We start from the raw sequence: 16,542 nt of genomic DNA, 5'->3' as shown, positions 1-16,542 counted from the left end.
TTTTTCATAAAAGTAATGTGGATAACAGTATTGCCGTGTCACATGATGTGAGCTCTATAATGCAAACTGTCAAACCTGATAAGGTGCCATTTTTAAGAGCCCCAGTAATGGCTAATAAACTCATTGGCTTCAAAACACTTGGAATATAGCGCGTGGGTAATATGGACTACTTTTATGATATTTAATGGTGCTTTTTTTAGGACATGACAGTATAAATCACCATCCACTTTCACAAGCTCTGATGTTCTGCCTAGCATCAGCTTGACAGATGAAAGAAAGTAATACAGGGTTGGAAAGACATGAGGATGGGTAGTTAATGACACATTATTTTCATTTATAGGTGATCTTTTCCATTAACATGTTTTTACTCTGTTCGCAGGGTGTTGGGAAAAACAAGATTGTTGATCGATTCTTGCATCTCATGAACAGACCGAGAGAATATCTTCAGCTTCACAGGTAAAATAAAAAAGTCCCTTGAGTTCTCCTCAAATAAAGCCTTCTAAGAGAGGTAGACCTATTATCAGAAACTACTCTCATGTAGACTCAATTAGAACCTGGTTACGAGGCCACACCGGAAATGACCCACATCTACTGACATTACATGGAGCTTTTCTTCATAAGTGAATAAATGAGTAATGTAACCTCTCTGGAAAAAGAGAGGACATCTTTATTTATCAGACAGATAAACATGTGGACACGGATGCATCATACGTTTTCTGTTAGAAGGTGAAAACTTCCTTTTGCAGACTCACTGAGTGCCTGAAATAAAAAGATCTCCTCTCTAAGGCTTGAGTGAGCTATTTTAAACCTGATAAATTAGGACACCTGTCGACAGGGCAGAGGGAACTTTTAAGTTGTGCTTTTGCCTTTGAAGAACTACAATTAGAGGAGCAGTTCTCATTTTACATTTTGCCATCATTCACTTAACCTTGTTCCAACCCTCTTATTATTTTTCCTATCCTCTGTGTAACACAAAAGTATGTCTTCTTTTGACACTTCCTCTCAATGAAGTGTTAAAAAGAGCGGAAAATGTTCAAAACTGTCGTTTTTCTTCAGTTTTCAATCCAGTTCCCTTTAATTCCTCCCAGATCAAATTTGGCCAACAATGACATAAGCTGTTTTGTTAGTTAAATATCAGTCAGTATTTTCTAATGTCAGTAAAGAGACCATGTATAACATGCTTACAACAGGCTCTCACAGTCACATCTGGATATACACTACCATTAAATAACGCTTTACATTTAATAAATAAATTACATTGTAAAATATATTCAAATAGAAGGCATATATATATGATGATGAGCCAAAACATTATGACCAGTCACAGGTTAAGCGAATATCGTTAAACATCTCCTAACAAGACCACATTTTAAGGCCTAGTTAGATTAGATGGTAAGCAAACAATCACTTCTCATAATCAACATATTGGATGCAGGAGAAATGGTTAGGAATAAAGATCTGAGCGACTTTGACAAGGGCCTAATTCTTATGGCAAGGCGACTGGGTCAGAGTATCTCTGAAATGGCAAAGCTTGTGGGTTGCTCCTGGTCAGCAGTGGTGAGAATTTACCAACTGTGATCCGAGGGAGGGACCCACCACCAGCAACGGTGTTGGGCACCCAAGGCTCATCGATGCAATAAAGACTATCCCATCTGCTCCTAGCCAACAGAGGGTCTATCACACTGTGCTGCGTATGGTACTGCTTAGCCGCATACCAATCAGAGTGCCCATGATGACCGCTGTCTGCCATTGAAAGTGCCTACAATGGGCATGCGAGCGTCGGAACTGGACCTTGGAGCAGTGGAAGAAAGTTGCCTGGTCTGATGAGTCCTGTTTCCTTTTATGTCACCTGGAACATATGTGGGATATACAGGGGTTGGTCAATGAAACTGAAACTCTGACCAATATAGTATTAGAGGTTTCATGCTTATATATGCGTGGTCTGGGGGCCAATCTTCACTGATTTTTTTTTTTATTTTATTTTTTTTATATATTCCATCAGTAAGAGCAGTGTGAAGGTTGAATTATCAGAGCAATAGCACAGCTGTACATAAAATATTGCAATCCACACAACCTAATGGGAGACATATCAGAGTTCAAAAGAGAACAAATTGTTGGTGCATGTCTCTCTGGCTCATCTGTGACCAGGACAGCAAGTCTTTGTGGTGTATTGAGAGCCACCGTATATCCAGGATAATGTCAGCATACCACCACGTAGGATGAGCCACATCCAACAGGAATACCTAGAGTAACTCCTCGACTATCCCATTTCCACCAAAACTGTTTGTCGTGAGCTCCACAAGGTCAGTATTCATGGTTGGGCTACTATAGCCAAACCTTTGGTCACTTGTGTCAATGCCAAATGTCAGTTTCAGTGGTGCCAACGGTGCAAATCTTGGGCTGTGGACAATGTGAAACATGTATGGTTCTTTGATGAGTCCACCTTCACTGTCTTTCCATGGGAATTATGTTGTGGAGAAGCCCCAAAGAGGCTTAACACCTGGATTGGTGTGTGTCCAGAGTGAAGCACTGGGGTGCATCAGTGATGATCTGGCCTGCAATATCATGTATTGTCTTGTGCATCACTTATTGTGCTTGATGGGCACGTCACTGCCAAGGACTGCCAAATCATTCTGGAGGACCATGTGCACTATATGGTTCAAACATTGAACCCTGAAGGGGGTACCATGTGTTAGCATGATAATGCACCAATACAAGCAGCAAGACTTGTGACGGAATGGTTTGAGGAACATGAAAGTGAAGTTGAACATCTCCCATGGCCTGCACAATCACCAGATCTAAAAAAATTTTGAGCCACTTTGGAGGAGCAAGTCGGAAAACGTTTTCATCACATAGTGACCTGGCCACTGTTCTGCAGATGAATGGCTCAGAACCCATCTGGCCACTGTGAAGAACTTGTATCTATCATTCTCAAGACAAATGGATGCTGTATTGACCCCAAAAGGAGGCCCTATACCATACTAATAAATTGTTGTCTAAAACCAGGTGTTTCAGTTTCATTGTCCAACCCCTGTATATCTTTATATTTTAATTGTAATATTTCACAATATTAATGTTTACTGTATTTTTAATAAAAAATGCAGCCTTGTTGAGCATAAGAGACTATCAAAAACAAAAAATAATCTCACCGACCCCAAACTTTTGAACGACAGGGTATCTGAATTTTAAAACTTCATGGAAACTCTTTGGATCAAAAATGTGGGATTACTGTTATGAGATGTAACCCATCTTTGAGGTTCAGAGGTTGATGTCATCTTGAAAGTTTTGTTCTTGAAAGTTAAACCAAAGTTATGGCCTGGTTAGCAACTGTGGAAATCTTTAATTAGTCTAAAGTAATCACTTCAGGGATTCTCCCTTCCACTAAGCCTATAGAGATATGTGTCACATTTCAAACCTGCACAAGAACTCGAGCGCTCTGTCCATCACACTGAATTTAGGTCAGTTTACTTTATACTTGTGTAGAACCCATAAATATGAATCGACAAATTATCTCAGCCTCTAGAGATATTAGCTATGATTTAACTGTGAACAGAGTCACCATTTCCAGTACATGCATTATTTTTCATGACAAACACAGTCTAAAGCTTTGTTCTTATCCTCCAACAGAGACACCACAGTCCAGACTTTAACCCTACAGCCCTCTGTGAGAGATGGAATCATTGTCTATGAAGACTCTCCATTGGTCAGTATTCACCACTGACATCATGGTTCTGTTTCAAAAACTTGTGAGCTGCCTACATTGTCACAGGTTTACTTTCAACTTTAAGGAGTTATTCTTGGGATTTTCACATAATTGGTTTCTAAGGTCTCCCATATATGATTAACTGGATCAGGTGCATTTAATTGAAGCTAAACTCTGCAGGGCTGTGGCCCTCCAGGAACTGAATTTTGCACCCCTAGTGTATAGTAAGTGAAATATTAGGGGCGATATAATATAAAGACAAAAAAAATAATAATTAAAGCAATAATTGGCTTATATATTGCCATTGTTAAAATATAGTGCTTGTTAAAATGCTTGTACTTTTTAAGATTTTTTTTTTCTTTCTTTACAAAACTAAATGCAGATTTACTAATTAATATATATTTTTTTTTTTTTTTTTTTTTTTTTTTTTTTTGAGGGGATTAAAACGCATTAACTTTGACAGCCCTTAAAAATGCATTAAGTAGAATTGTTTTTCTATTTTTCTCTGTTCCTTTTCTGACTTTTAGTGACCAGGGTAGGGTTGCACCAGCCGTTCGTAAGTTCTTTCTCAAATTGGAACATAAGGTCCACACTAGTGGCTTAGTAACTACTAGCTAGTTTGTAACTAACTCTGTACTTTATTCGGTTGCACCATTTGTTCTTAAGGCAGAACTCGGCTAGTAGCTCGTAAGGTCTCTGTAAAGTAATGCATAGTCGCATAATATGACGTTTACCCTCAGTGATCCGTCAAATACAGGAGCAGAAGTTGTTGAAATTCCGTGAATTTTAGTTTATCCTTCATTCTGACTTATTTTGCCTCACGTAGCTAACAGAAAAAATAAGTTCACATTAAATATAATAGCCTACTACTTAATAATAAATGTTTTTATATGTAAATAACATTCAGAAACTGTATTTGAAACGAATTTAATAAGGATCAATAAATAAATACTGAAACAACAACAACAACAAAAACATAAATGACATTTATTGATTATGATTTTATTTAACATGCCCAACACGGAGTGATAGGACAGATGCACACAGTGGCGCGCTGTTTAACGGGTTCGTGTTGAAGAGTGGCTAACAAAGTAATCTTTTCACATGATGTTCTCTCTCTTAAAATGTAAGAGAGTGTAAATGTCAGCAGCATCATATATGTGTAAAGAATGAAGTCTGTCAGGTAAAACAAGAGCTTATTGATGCAGTTCAGTCAGTCTGCTGTTTTATTCCAACCGTTACTCCTGATAGGAGGCTTCCGTAAATATTTAGTGTACGTAGAGTTACGCTTCAACTAAGATTAATGGTGCAACACAAAAATATTTAGTAGTGCATAAGTTGTAACTTAGTGCCTATTTACGTCAAAACTAGTCTACGTTGTAACTTGTGCACAGCTGGTGCAACTGGCTCCAGGACCCTACAAAGTCTCTTTCAAGGAAAGTCTGTTCGCTCAGCAACCATATTGACAGTGCCTCCAGGCAGCTATTTTGGGCATGCAAACCAACTCCTATCTACTTAAATATCGAAATCTCAAAAGCTGCTTCAAATCAGCAATAAAATCTACATGAGCTGAATCATAAATATTGTTTCTTTCACTTATAAAAAAAAACATTAAAAAAGCGTATGTATCTGGGTAGCGTTTCCCAAAAGCATTGTAAGCCTAAGTTGATTGTAGCTCAATTGGTGGCATTGGAGCTACGATCAACTTAGTCTTATGATGCTTTTGGGAAACGCAGCCCAGATTGGTCCAACCAATGCACAATTCGTGAGTTTCAGTTTCTTTAAGAACCAAAGCATCTAACAGCAGCTGCAGTGATGCAGTGACATTACCAGTTGGTGATTGGCTCTTTTATTAAGAAGGTGGGACTTTCTCCGCCATATTGAATGTTGCAGTTTCTCCCATTCGTACTAATACGAGTGAACAATCTTGGTGTATACAGTCTTTGACCCTTGATTGAAAACCCCTTTTCTAAGAAAACTTTTGGCCAAATGTATCTTGCTTAGAGAAGGCAATCCCAGAATGCACTGCAAAATATATTTTAGAACAAAACAAATACTTAAAAAAAAAAAATACTTAAGTTAAGAGTATCATGTTGTTAGATTAGCGACACACCTAGGGTGCAGTCATATTTACCATTGCTCTGTGAAATTTCACTGGCTAAAATCTAGTCATTCCAATTTGAATATGTGCGATTGTGAGTTTTGCTCTGGGGCATAAAGTTCTCTATGCAGATTTTGCTCACTTTCAAGTTGGTCATGTGAATTTGCCATGTTGACCAACAGAAAGCTGCTTGGTTTGAAAGTGACTTCTGTGAGAGTTGTGTATATACATCACTACACTATTGACAGTAGATATGGCACCTTAACACCGAACTCTATTGGAATTAATTCAGTCTCTTTTAATGCTTCACATAAGCAGCTCTATTTTTATGACACACGCAGTTTCATTTGACTTATGATGCTGCCTCAAAGCCACTTTCCTATGTAGGCAATGGACAGCAAGACTTTGTAACAGAGCCCATACTTGCCTTTCTTTATTTGTATACACACCTACAGTGAGCTCTATCAGGATTTGTGCATGTGATTGTAAGATTCATCACCTCAGTGGTTCTGGGTGTCCTGTGATCTCCTGAAAATCAGCCATGTGAAGTGTAAACTTTGCATAGTGATATTTATACATCTATCAGCAGATGGTCCAGACCACTGCTCCAGCGAGGACAAACACGTTGCCAGCTCACACCCGGAGGACGCCCCGGCACAGATGAGGGAAAAAGCATTAAAAATTAATGAATGACCTCAAGGACAGTGTGTTATAATCCTCCACGCTGCTCGTTTCTGAAGTCGGCCTGTTGTTTTGTTAGCATGATGGTGCCATTTAGACACATTGTTTGTGAAGCAGGGTCGCGGGTGTTCTCTACAAAAGGCTTTTAACGATGTCTCTGCTCGATACAAGGTGGAGGGAGATGAAAAGCAGGCTGTGACTCGGAGTTTGGCCCCTCAATTAGCACCCAGCGGCAGCTCTCTGGGTATAAATAGTCTTTAGGCTTTGAAGCCCCTTCTGACGCCTCATCTGATATCAATGCTTCCAAATGGTCTCGCATTTTGCCGGGCCAACTGATAAAAGCAACAAGAAAACACCCCTCGTTCTCCGCAAACCACCTTTCAGCTCTGGGTTGTAAATAAGAGACACTAATGTTAGCTGTACATATAAGAGATGATAAAAACACGGCTGTAATCTTCAGCTTTCCATTAACTCTGCTCCTCTTTGCTGTTTTGGAATAAAGATGATCCAGAGGGCAAGAGTTCAAATATGGCCAGTCAAAGGAAAGCATGGAAACCAAGCTGGTCCATGTACCTTCAGATAATTTGTTTTCTCATTTTTGTCTTCAAAACAAAAATATAGGTATTTCTACCTATTAATTCCTAAAATAGTGTATTTCTCAGGCACACATAGTGAGCCATAGTGAACCTATGTCTACACAGAAGAAAGCCCTGTTTGTCTGCCCTGGTACAGTTTGTATCAGTTCATTATTCTGGTTGTTTAATTAGAAAGAGATGAAATGTAGTTGCAATAAACACTTTAAGAATCTGTTCAACTGTAGCAGTGGATGATGATTATTCTGTTGCGCAAAACCTGAGGAATAACAGATGACGGCATGGTTTGATGTTTGGTTGACCAATCAGGGGAAAGGGGTGTTTCATTCCCACCCATGTAGAGACCGAATATTCAAGCTGTTTATCCATTTTGTTTTATTGTTTCCATTTGGCGAATTTGAACAACAATACAGTGTGATGAAAACAAAAATAAAAATCTGAAAAAAACATTCATGAAAATGTTCATGAAATATGTGATAAATGAACTTTTCCCGAAAACAAAATATCCAAAGTTACACAGACTGGACCCAAGTTGTTTTACTCATATGTGACATCTGTATGTTACCGCCTATTTAGTATGGAAATCTTTCCTCGTAATTCAAACTGATTTCAATTCAGCGAGTCACAATCTGATTCCAAATCTGACATTCAGTTCATCTCAATTTTTCTGTGACATCTTAGGAGTTAAAGTGAATTGTTGCCTAATTAAAAGGTTAGTTCACCCAAAAATGAAAATTCTGCCATTTATTACTCACACTCATGTCGTTCCACACCCAGTAAGACCTTCATTCATCTTCGGAACACAAATTAAGATATTTTTGATAAAATCTGATGGCTCAGTGAGGCCTCCATTGACAGCAAGATAATTAATACTTTCAAACGCCCAGAAAGCTACTAAAGACATATTCATGTGAATGTGACTACAGTGGTTTAACTTTAATGTTATGAAGCGAAGAGAATACTTTTTGTGCGGTAAATCTGATTACAATCTAAAATATTTTTTTTTTTTTTTATATGTTTTGAAATGTGACGAGTATCGACAAAACTAAATTTTCAGCATCATTACTCCAGACTTCATTGTCAAATGTGATCCTTCATTAATCATTCTAATATGTTGTTTTTCTGCTCAAGAAACATTTATTATTACCAACAATTTTGTGAAGAAAAAAAAATTATACTTTTTTTCAGGATTCTCTGATGAATAGAATGTTTGAAGGAACAGCCTTCATATGTTATAAAAAATTCATTTGTAAACAAAGTCTTTTGTAACATTATAAATGTCTTTACATCCTTGTTGAATAAAAGTATTAATTTCTTCAAAAAAAAAATCGTACTGACCTCAAACTGTTGAACGGTAGTGTGCAGCAGTAGCCTGAGGATGGGAAATGTTTCTTTTAAACTACATCACACAAGAAACGCTGCTTAACATTATAAGTGGACTTGAAATAATAACTAAATTATGTATTAAAAATGTGCTTGTGTGTTGTTTTCAAGGTTAAAGCTGTGAAGATGGGACATATCCTGGTAATAGATGAAGCTGATAAAGCTCCCACAAATGTCACCTGTATCCTGAAGACTTTGGTGGAAAGTGGAGAAATGATCCTGGCAGATGGAAGAAGAATAGTGTCAGGTGAAATGGACTGAGAGGATCAAACACATTCCACATCACTGACCCATCACGGACAGTCTTTAAAACAGGATTTGTTCTTTGATTTCCACAGATGCGTTGGAAGCGGCAGGAAGGCCTAATGCCATCCCCATGCATCCAGACTTCCGCATGATTGTTTTAGCAAACCGACCAGGATTTCCGTTTTTGGGAAATGACTTCTTTGGAGCTCTTGGTAAAAGTCAATTATACTGTTTAGCATCATTATACAAAAGTGTTTGATCACAGACTCGTATCATCATGAGTATTACAAACAAATATAAAGTAAGGACTATAGGATATGTTAATTCATTCTTTCAGGGGACATATTTAGCTGCCATGCAGTGGACAACCCCAAACCTCAGGCGGAGTTTGCCATGCTGAAGCAGTACGGGCCTGACGTTCCTGATGCTGTTCTTCAGAAACTGGTGGCTGCATTCGGAGAGCTCCGGGCCATGGCTGACCAAGGAACAATCACCTACCCCTACTCTACAAGAGAAGTGGTCAACATCGTAAAACACCTACAGGTAACTGGCAGGTAGTTATAGCCTCAGACGGCACACATATATATATAGTCCGTCTGACACGTATAGTTCACGGTCTGATGCATATAACACAAAATGGAAGCGAATAATAGACAGAGTGATGATTCTGGATCAATTCAGATATTTTCCGAATGTATTGCGGTTCTCAATTCTGAGCTTAGTTTTTAACAGCAGATAAAAAAGCAGTTTTTTTAGAAACAGCCATTCACTGCTTGTATTCAATTCTTTACACACACCACTTAAACCTAGACCTAAACCTAGATCGCTATCTGCTGGTAAAAACTAAGCTCAGAATCGAGTTGAAAGAGAATTGTGATAAATTCGGGAAATATCAGAATCGATCCAGAATCATTGTATTGCAAATCGAGAATCAATTTATTGTCCCAGACCTATAATTTTGTGATTAATACAGTTTAAAATACCTCTTTACTATTTTAATGTACTTTAAAATGTATTTTTATATATATATTTTTGATGGCAAAGTTGCATTTTCTTCCTTAACTGCTTATGTTCTCTTAAGACAAAACTGTCTGGCTTTCTGTGTGTGTGTGAGCACCTCATTCTTTTCCATGGCTTATTATTTTATTTTTTTTACATTAAAGTCCCCCTTTAGTCAATAATTGTATCCTTTAAAAATCATCTTTGATCCCCAAAAGGACATATTTAAGCTTTTTGTTTCTGTGAAAAAAAAATTCTTCATGCCTTAAAATAGCTTGAATGTAACTCTACACCCTTGCTTCATTTATTATACGCGGATCTATGAATATGCTAACTAGCCCCGCCTCCACTCACTCACACCAGCTCATAGATCCACTCGGTCAACTTACTGAGATAAACGCTGCACAATGGTATCGCTTTTTACAACATCGGACACATAACGGTAATTAATATGATTAGCCTTTTGCTTGACTACATTATCAAACAGCTAATAATGTTTTGCTAATGTTACACAAACCATGTTACCATTCACCATCTCAGAGTCAGACAGCTGCCTTCTAAAAGTCAGTATCCTTACAATCGCTTTGAACAACTCAGAATGTCAGTGGAGAAAGGCATATAGTTCATTATAACATCGTAATATACATAATACACCCTCTATATTGCCAAATCGACCCGATTTTTCATATCAGCAGAAAAATATACTGGGATAACCAGGCTTTTCTCGAGACTCTTCTGCTTCAGAGTGGTCATTGTTAATGATATGCTAAATCCCACCAGCACATTGACGTGATTGGTTACATGGTAGTTTGTGATGTAACAAACACCAGCGATTTCAAACCACGTTTTTAGATCACTGCAGTTTTAAAGAGAAAATACTCAGCAATGGTGTTGACTTATGAATTTGCACATGGTTTGTCTTAAAGCATATTAAAAACACCACATAGACATATAAACAACATTTAAAAACTTGATATTCACCACAGGGGGACTTTAAGCATGTCACATGTATTTAACAGCCAGGTGTCTATTCTCTGCATTGATCTAAAATTTTGACAATTCATAACTTTTTGAAGTATTGAAATCATTCAGTTATCGCAAGCCGTTGCGATATGCATATTGCAATATGTACATTTGCGATATTTTGATATATATTGTGCAGCCCTACTTAATATTTTTTGCAGAAACCGTGATACATTTTTCTTCAAGATTCTTAGATGTATATGAAATATTTTGTAACATTATGAATGTCTTTACTGTCACTTTTGGTCAATTTAATGCATCGTTGCTGATAAAAGTTTTAATTCTTTCAAAAAAAAAAAAAAAAAACACCTTACTGACCCCAAACTTTTGAACATATTTTAGATGAATGGTGCTTACAAAAAAAAAAAAAAAAACTCTTTTTGGTTGCATGTCAATCAGACAGTCTCTTCCTGTCTAAAGGGACGTATCATGTCCAGAATAAGCTGCAAAGTGGATCAGACTTTATGCCGCTGGTCAAAAGTCTGCCCAGATCCACACAATACATCAAACCTCTTGGTTTTAGGATGTTCCACATTTTAAGAATTCAGACTTTGTGTCTGTGATGAACTGTGTGATGTTTAATAGATGAGGGTGAGTGACTCTATGTCTGAGATGAAAGGTGCCGCACGAGAGACAGAGTGAGGGAGGAGAGGCCTTGTCTCTTCACTCGGCCCACTCACTGACTGATCTGACACATAGAGGCCACACTGCCATTCTGGGCCACCTGTCTCTGGGCTTCAACTCTGCTCTCTCTCACACACACACACACACACACACACACACACACACACACACACAATGTACCAGCCTCCTCCTACTCTAGCCTCAGCTCTCAGGAGTGACAGGGGTGCAGATAGATGGATGGAATTCATCTGTCACGTTGGATGAGGAGTCAGTTGTCAAATTGGTCTGCCGCAAGCAGCCATCAGAGGTCTACACTAGCGGTTGAAAGTTCGGACACACTTGACTGAATTTGTTCCTTGTGATCTTATAAACCTTTTTTGTTCTAAAGACTGTTATGCTTGAAATTAGCTTCATAATATAAATTGTCTACTTATGAATTTTTCTTTTTTTATTTATTTTAATTGGATCAGATTATAAAATGAAAAGCAGCGACCAGTGCCCGGTCTGTCAACTCCTTCAAAACTTTTTAGGATTTACACAATGAGATTCTTTTAAAGTTAGTAGTGTGAATGTCCAGAGTGAGCAGAGGTACAGTCTAGAAAAATAACCTAACCATAGGCAGGTTGTGCACCATTCTGAATTGAATTGAAAATGTTTAATATCCTAACCCACTTCCTAAATGTGAAGTGAGGATGCAAACAGATCAAATTTGAATTGAACAAAGAAGAATTAAAATGGCATGAAATTAAAAAGAAATTCATATAGTTGCTATGAGTAACTTATAATAATGTATAATATTTCAGTTGGAATTACATACAATATCTTAATCACATACAATATATGGTTGCTTCCAAAAACATTGAATAATATTAGTAAGATATGAGTATTTTATTTTACGAATACTGGCGGAAATACACTTTCAAGAATTATCTAATGTATCCTGAAGTTTGATTTCAGCATTCTTTTTTATATATAGTTGAAACAATAAATCTGAAAACAATGGTGTTGTTTATTTCTAAAGTAAAATCTTTTTTTTTTTAATGGCTGTTAATTGTGTTGACCATGTTGAACTTAGAGAAATTTGTATTTTTTGTTGTTGTTGTTGTTTTTTTATTGGAACAGTTATTTAAACTTTAGACTAAATATAAAAAGAAAATCTAAATAAAAATGATTGCATATGTGTTTTTGTTGAGTATTTGATAAATCAGGCTTGTATAGCTCATATAGTATGCTATCTGAGAATATTAAACTCATACTCTGACGGAAACAAATCACAGAAGCCAAAACTGGGCAAAATCTGCATAAGCAATCTAGTGGAGTTGGTGATACTTATATGACCAAAAAGTATTGCTTGTAATGTAAAACAATATGTTTATAACAGTATAACAGATTACTTGCATAAAATGCATATAAATATAGTATCTGCATATCAATCAGTAAAGATTTCACAGCAAAAATATACATGTATCACAACATTTACATTTGTAAATTTATACTAGAAGGCCTTTTACTTGCAAAAAAAAGTGAGCTGTCAATCAGAAAACAGAAAGCATGAACACTGTAGATTGTGTACAAAAGGTTTTTCAGCAAACTTTTGATCATGTTGAAATGATGGTATCAAATATGATATTGTAGGCTTTATATGGTTAATGGTCCTATTATTCATGTTTTTTCCTCGCTAAACTTTTGGATGGAAGAAATTCCTCTCTCATGAGAAAGCGCTGAATTTCTTTTGAATTGCAGTTCAGTAAATTCCTCATTTTAATTAATCATCCTTTGTTTTGTGGCCAGTTCAATTTAAAATCATGCTTATCAACTGAAATAGAAACCATTCCTACATATTTTATCAATCTCTCCAGCACGATTCAATGTTTTTAATCTGCAGTGATTGATAACATAAGATCAGATTGCTCTTAAAATGCATTACAACAAAACGCTTTTATCTTGTGGCCTTACCTTATTCTCCTCTTTTTCCAGAAATTTCCGGATGAGGGCTTGGCCAATGTGGTGAGGAACGTGTTTGACTTTGACTCCTATAACAAGGACACGAGTGAGGTGCTGATCACAGCTTTGCACAAGCATGGCATTCCGATCGGAGCCAAACCCACCAGCGTGCACCTGGCCAAGGAGTAAGAGCTCAGCTCCTATTGCCCCTTTACTGTCTGCAAATACAGTATCATAGACAAATATTGAGTTCTCTAACAGCCACACTGTCCTGGACTAATAAGACTACCTGTAGAAAGGATCTGCTTTGCATGGTCCTCAAACCATACACTTGAACAAATGCCTTCAAAGGTGAAGTGTGCAATTTTTTTCACCAGCAGTGACCCTAAACAAAATAATGCAAAAATGATCACTGTTTTCAAATAAAGTTTCCATCTGAGTTGCTCTGACAAACAGGACAAACTCACACCATTGGTTTAGCCAGTGTTGTTATATGAAGCCCAGTTGGGCTTCTCATCAATGAACATCAATTTTGTTTCTAGTGTCACAAAAATTACAAACTTCACCTTGAACAGATGCATTTAACTTATAAGCTGCTAATTTCATTGAAGGTGCAATAGACAAAACCCTAAATATTCATGAATTCACTTATACGGGCTCAGAAATAACTACAACTGAACTTGATTGCCAGGGTCTGGTTAGTGTGTTTAAAAGATATGAGAAATTTGGGGTAAATTTCAGTGGGAAGTGAGCATCTCTATACCCTGTTCACTATGAAGAACAGAACGCTTGAAGTGGGAAATCTGGGGCCCATACCATGATGGTAGTTGAACAAACTCAGGGTTACGGGATTAGTTTTGAGTTGACAAAACCAATCCAATCAGGTTTTGTTGGTACCATGATGTTGATTATCAATTTCCTCTGTCAACTCAGGCTTTGATCCTAGGAGTTTAGGTGTGGCATCAGTAGTGAACAGTCAATCACATGTTGTGGAACAGTGAAACTGCGATTCACTTCTCGCGAGAGAAGCAGCGTAGTATGAGATTAAAAAATATTAAGAATTTAAACAAATTTACACCTCAAGAAGAAAAGAGCTGTCTATGAAAGAGCATAGCTAAAAGAAAAATCTTGCTATATCAGTCCAAGTAAAAGTTGTGAAGTTAGTTTATATAGTTTATAGAGAATTGAACACTTAAGCTCACATGTAGTCATTTTTATAGCTTTATCTATTGATTGTAAACCTTATTTAAATTAGTTTTATATATTTGTATTCATTTGAACTAAATGCTTAATAATAATTGATAAACTAAAATTGTACATGTATAAGGGATTTAGGGGGTAATAATTACATAAATAATATCTAAATCATACAAAATTATTATTATAAATAAACATTGCTAAAAGCCAGATGCTTTTGTCTTGACTTTATTGCATCAGACATGTCATTTTTCTCATAGCTGATTGGAACATAACCTGGAACTTAACCTTCCCTGGAGCAGGTTAGCCACGGAGTTATGGCGATGAATACTGCTAAAAGCCAAGCCACTTTTATGGTGCCTAAAACCCAGGGTTGGTGCAAACTAAACTGAAACATACCTGGCTAGCCATCTAAACTGGCTTCATGGTATAGGCCCCTGGAGAGAGCAGGACAGTTGTCTCATAACGTGGTTGTTTGGAACACACTTGGCAAAGGGAGCAATTAAAAACAACATTTTCTCTTTATCTGGAATGATCCTTTGTGTTCCGTCTATTTGCCATCACTGTCCGCACTTCCAGTGCCCACTGTTTGGAATTTGCCATAGTTTTGGAATCTGATTATTGAGAGTTTGGCATCAGCATGATATAACAACAAAAAATGTCTCATTCCATAAAGCACATTTCATTTTCTCAGTACTGTATACTATACATTTTCAATAAAGGAAATTATTTGTTTCTTCCGTCTCATATTTGTCTTATTTCACTTGCTTTTGAGTGTTTTGCCATCTGGTCTGCACAATTTATTATTATGTTTCATACAAAATACTGGAAAATGACAGTGAAGAAACAAATATTTCCTTTTGAATCATACTTAAAAGTTTTTGAAAGAAGCCTCATGCTCACAAAAGGTGCATTTATTTGATCAAAAATACAGTAATATTTTGAAATATTATGTATTTTAAAATAGCTAAGCTGATTTTTTTTTTTTTTTTTTTAAGCAGCCATTAGTCTGCTAAATGTCTTCAGTGTCATATGATCCTGCAGAAATCATTCTAATCTGCTGATTTGCAGCTCAAGAAACATTTATTATTAAGCAGTGGCTAATAGCTATTTAGCTACAATAGATACTATTTACCCTAGGTGTACCAAAAAGTATTTTCTTTGCACTAATTGTAAATGGTTGTTACATGCTATTTATACTTTGTATCTGCCACTATTTCATTGTTTGCACCTCAGTGTATGCAAAACCATATGCAATAGTAACAACACATTCGGTGTGTTTGATTATATTTATTAAAATCATAAATGGATGCTGCTTTATTGGGACATTACTTGTACTTGACATTACCTCCCCTAAACCTACTCCTAACTCTACCCGTTAAATACTTTATTTCCATTATTAAATACCCATTATGCAAACTATTTTCACTATTGCTATAATGCTATTATGAGCTGATATGCAATAGGAAAATGGTGAAGAATGAGTTAGGTAAAAGGCAGATTTGAACTCTGGTTGATTGCAACAAAAGCTAATGCCCCCCACCTTACTTGGTGTAAATAGACCGTTATTATTATCAATTTTGAAAACAGTTGCGCTGCTTAATATTTTGTGGAAACCATGATACATTTATTTTCAGGATTGTACAGTGAATTCAAAGTCAAAAGATCAGCATCAATTTGAAAAATATATATTGTGACATTATAAATGTATTTACTGGCACTTTTGAACAATTTAACTTTTGTCCTTACTGAATAAAATTCTTAATTTCTTAAAAAAAAAAAAAAATAGTTTTATCTTGATAAGAATGATATCTTGTCCCACCTGCATGAACTGCAGAGTAGTACATTCATGTTTTATCTGGGAATAGTAACTGAGCAATAACTAGATATGTAACTACAGCCTTCATAAATGTCAATGAACTCCAGCCTCACTACAGAGACAGCAGACTGTCTTCAGTTCTGGGGCATGTCTAGAGCCAAATTAAACAATGACCATCATTTTTTGATTTAGGTGCAATTTGTGATTACATTCTTTTGCATGTACAGTA

The 16,542-nt window shown here is 36.6% G+C and overlaps 1 protein-coding gene across 1 annotated transcript in view; it reads left to right on the top strand.

The window, feature by feature from the left end:
- Nucleotides 1-16,542, top strand: part of vwa8 (von Willebrand factor A domain containing 8) — a 140,318-nt gene that overhangs the window by 51,319 nt on the left and 72,457 nt on the right. Inside the window, exons 21-26 of the mRNA XM_048192999.1 lie at nt 380-456; nt 3,628-3,703; nt 8,573-8,708; nt 8,800-8,919; nt 9,045-9,250; nt 13,331-13,482. Coding sequence (XP_048048956.1) covers nt 380-456; nt 3,628-3,703; nt 8,573-8,708; nt 8,800-8,919; nt 9,045-9,250; nt 13,331-13,482 — 767 coding nt within the window. The remainder of the gene's footprint in view (nt 1-379; nt 457-3,627; nt 3,704-8,572; nt 8,709-8,799; nt 8,920-9,044; nt 9,251-13,330; nt 13,483-16,542) is intronic.

Source organism: Megalobrama amblycephala, linkage group LG6, assembly GCF_018812025.1.
Source record: "Megalobrama amblycephala isolate DHTTF-2021 linkage group LG6, ASM1881202v1, whole genome shotgun sequence".
Taxonomy (NCBI): domain Eukaryota; kingdom Metazoa; phylum Chordata; class Actinopteri; order Cypriniformes; family Xenocyprididae; genus Megalobrama; species Megalobrama amblycephala.
This window is presented reverse-complemented; position numbering and strand designations above follow the sequence as displayed.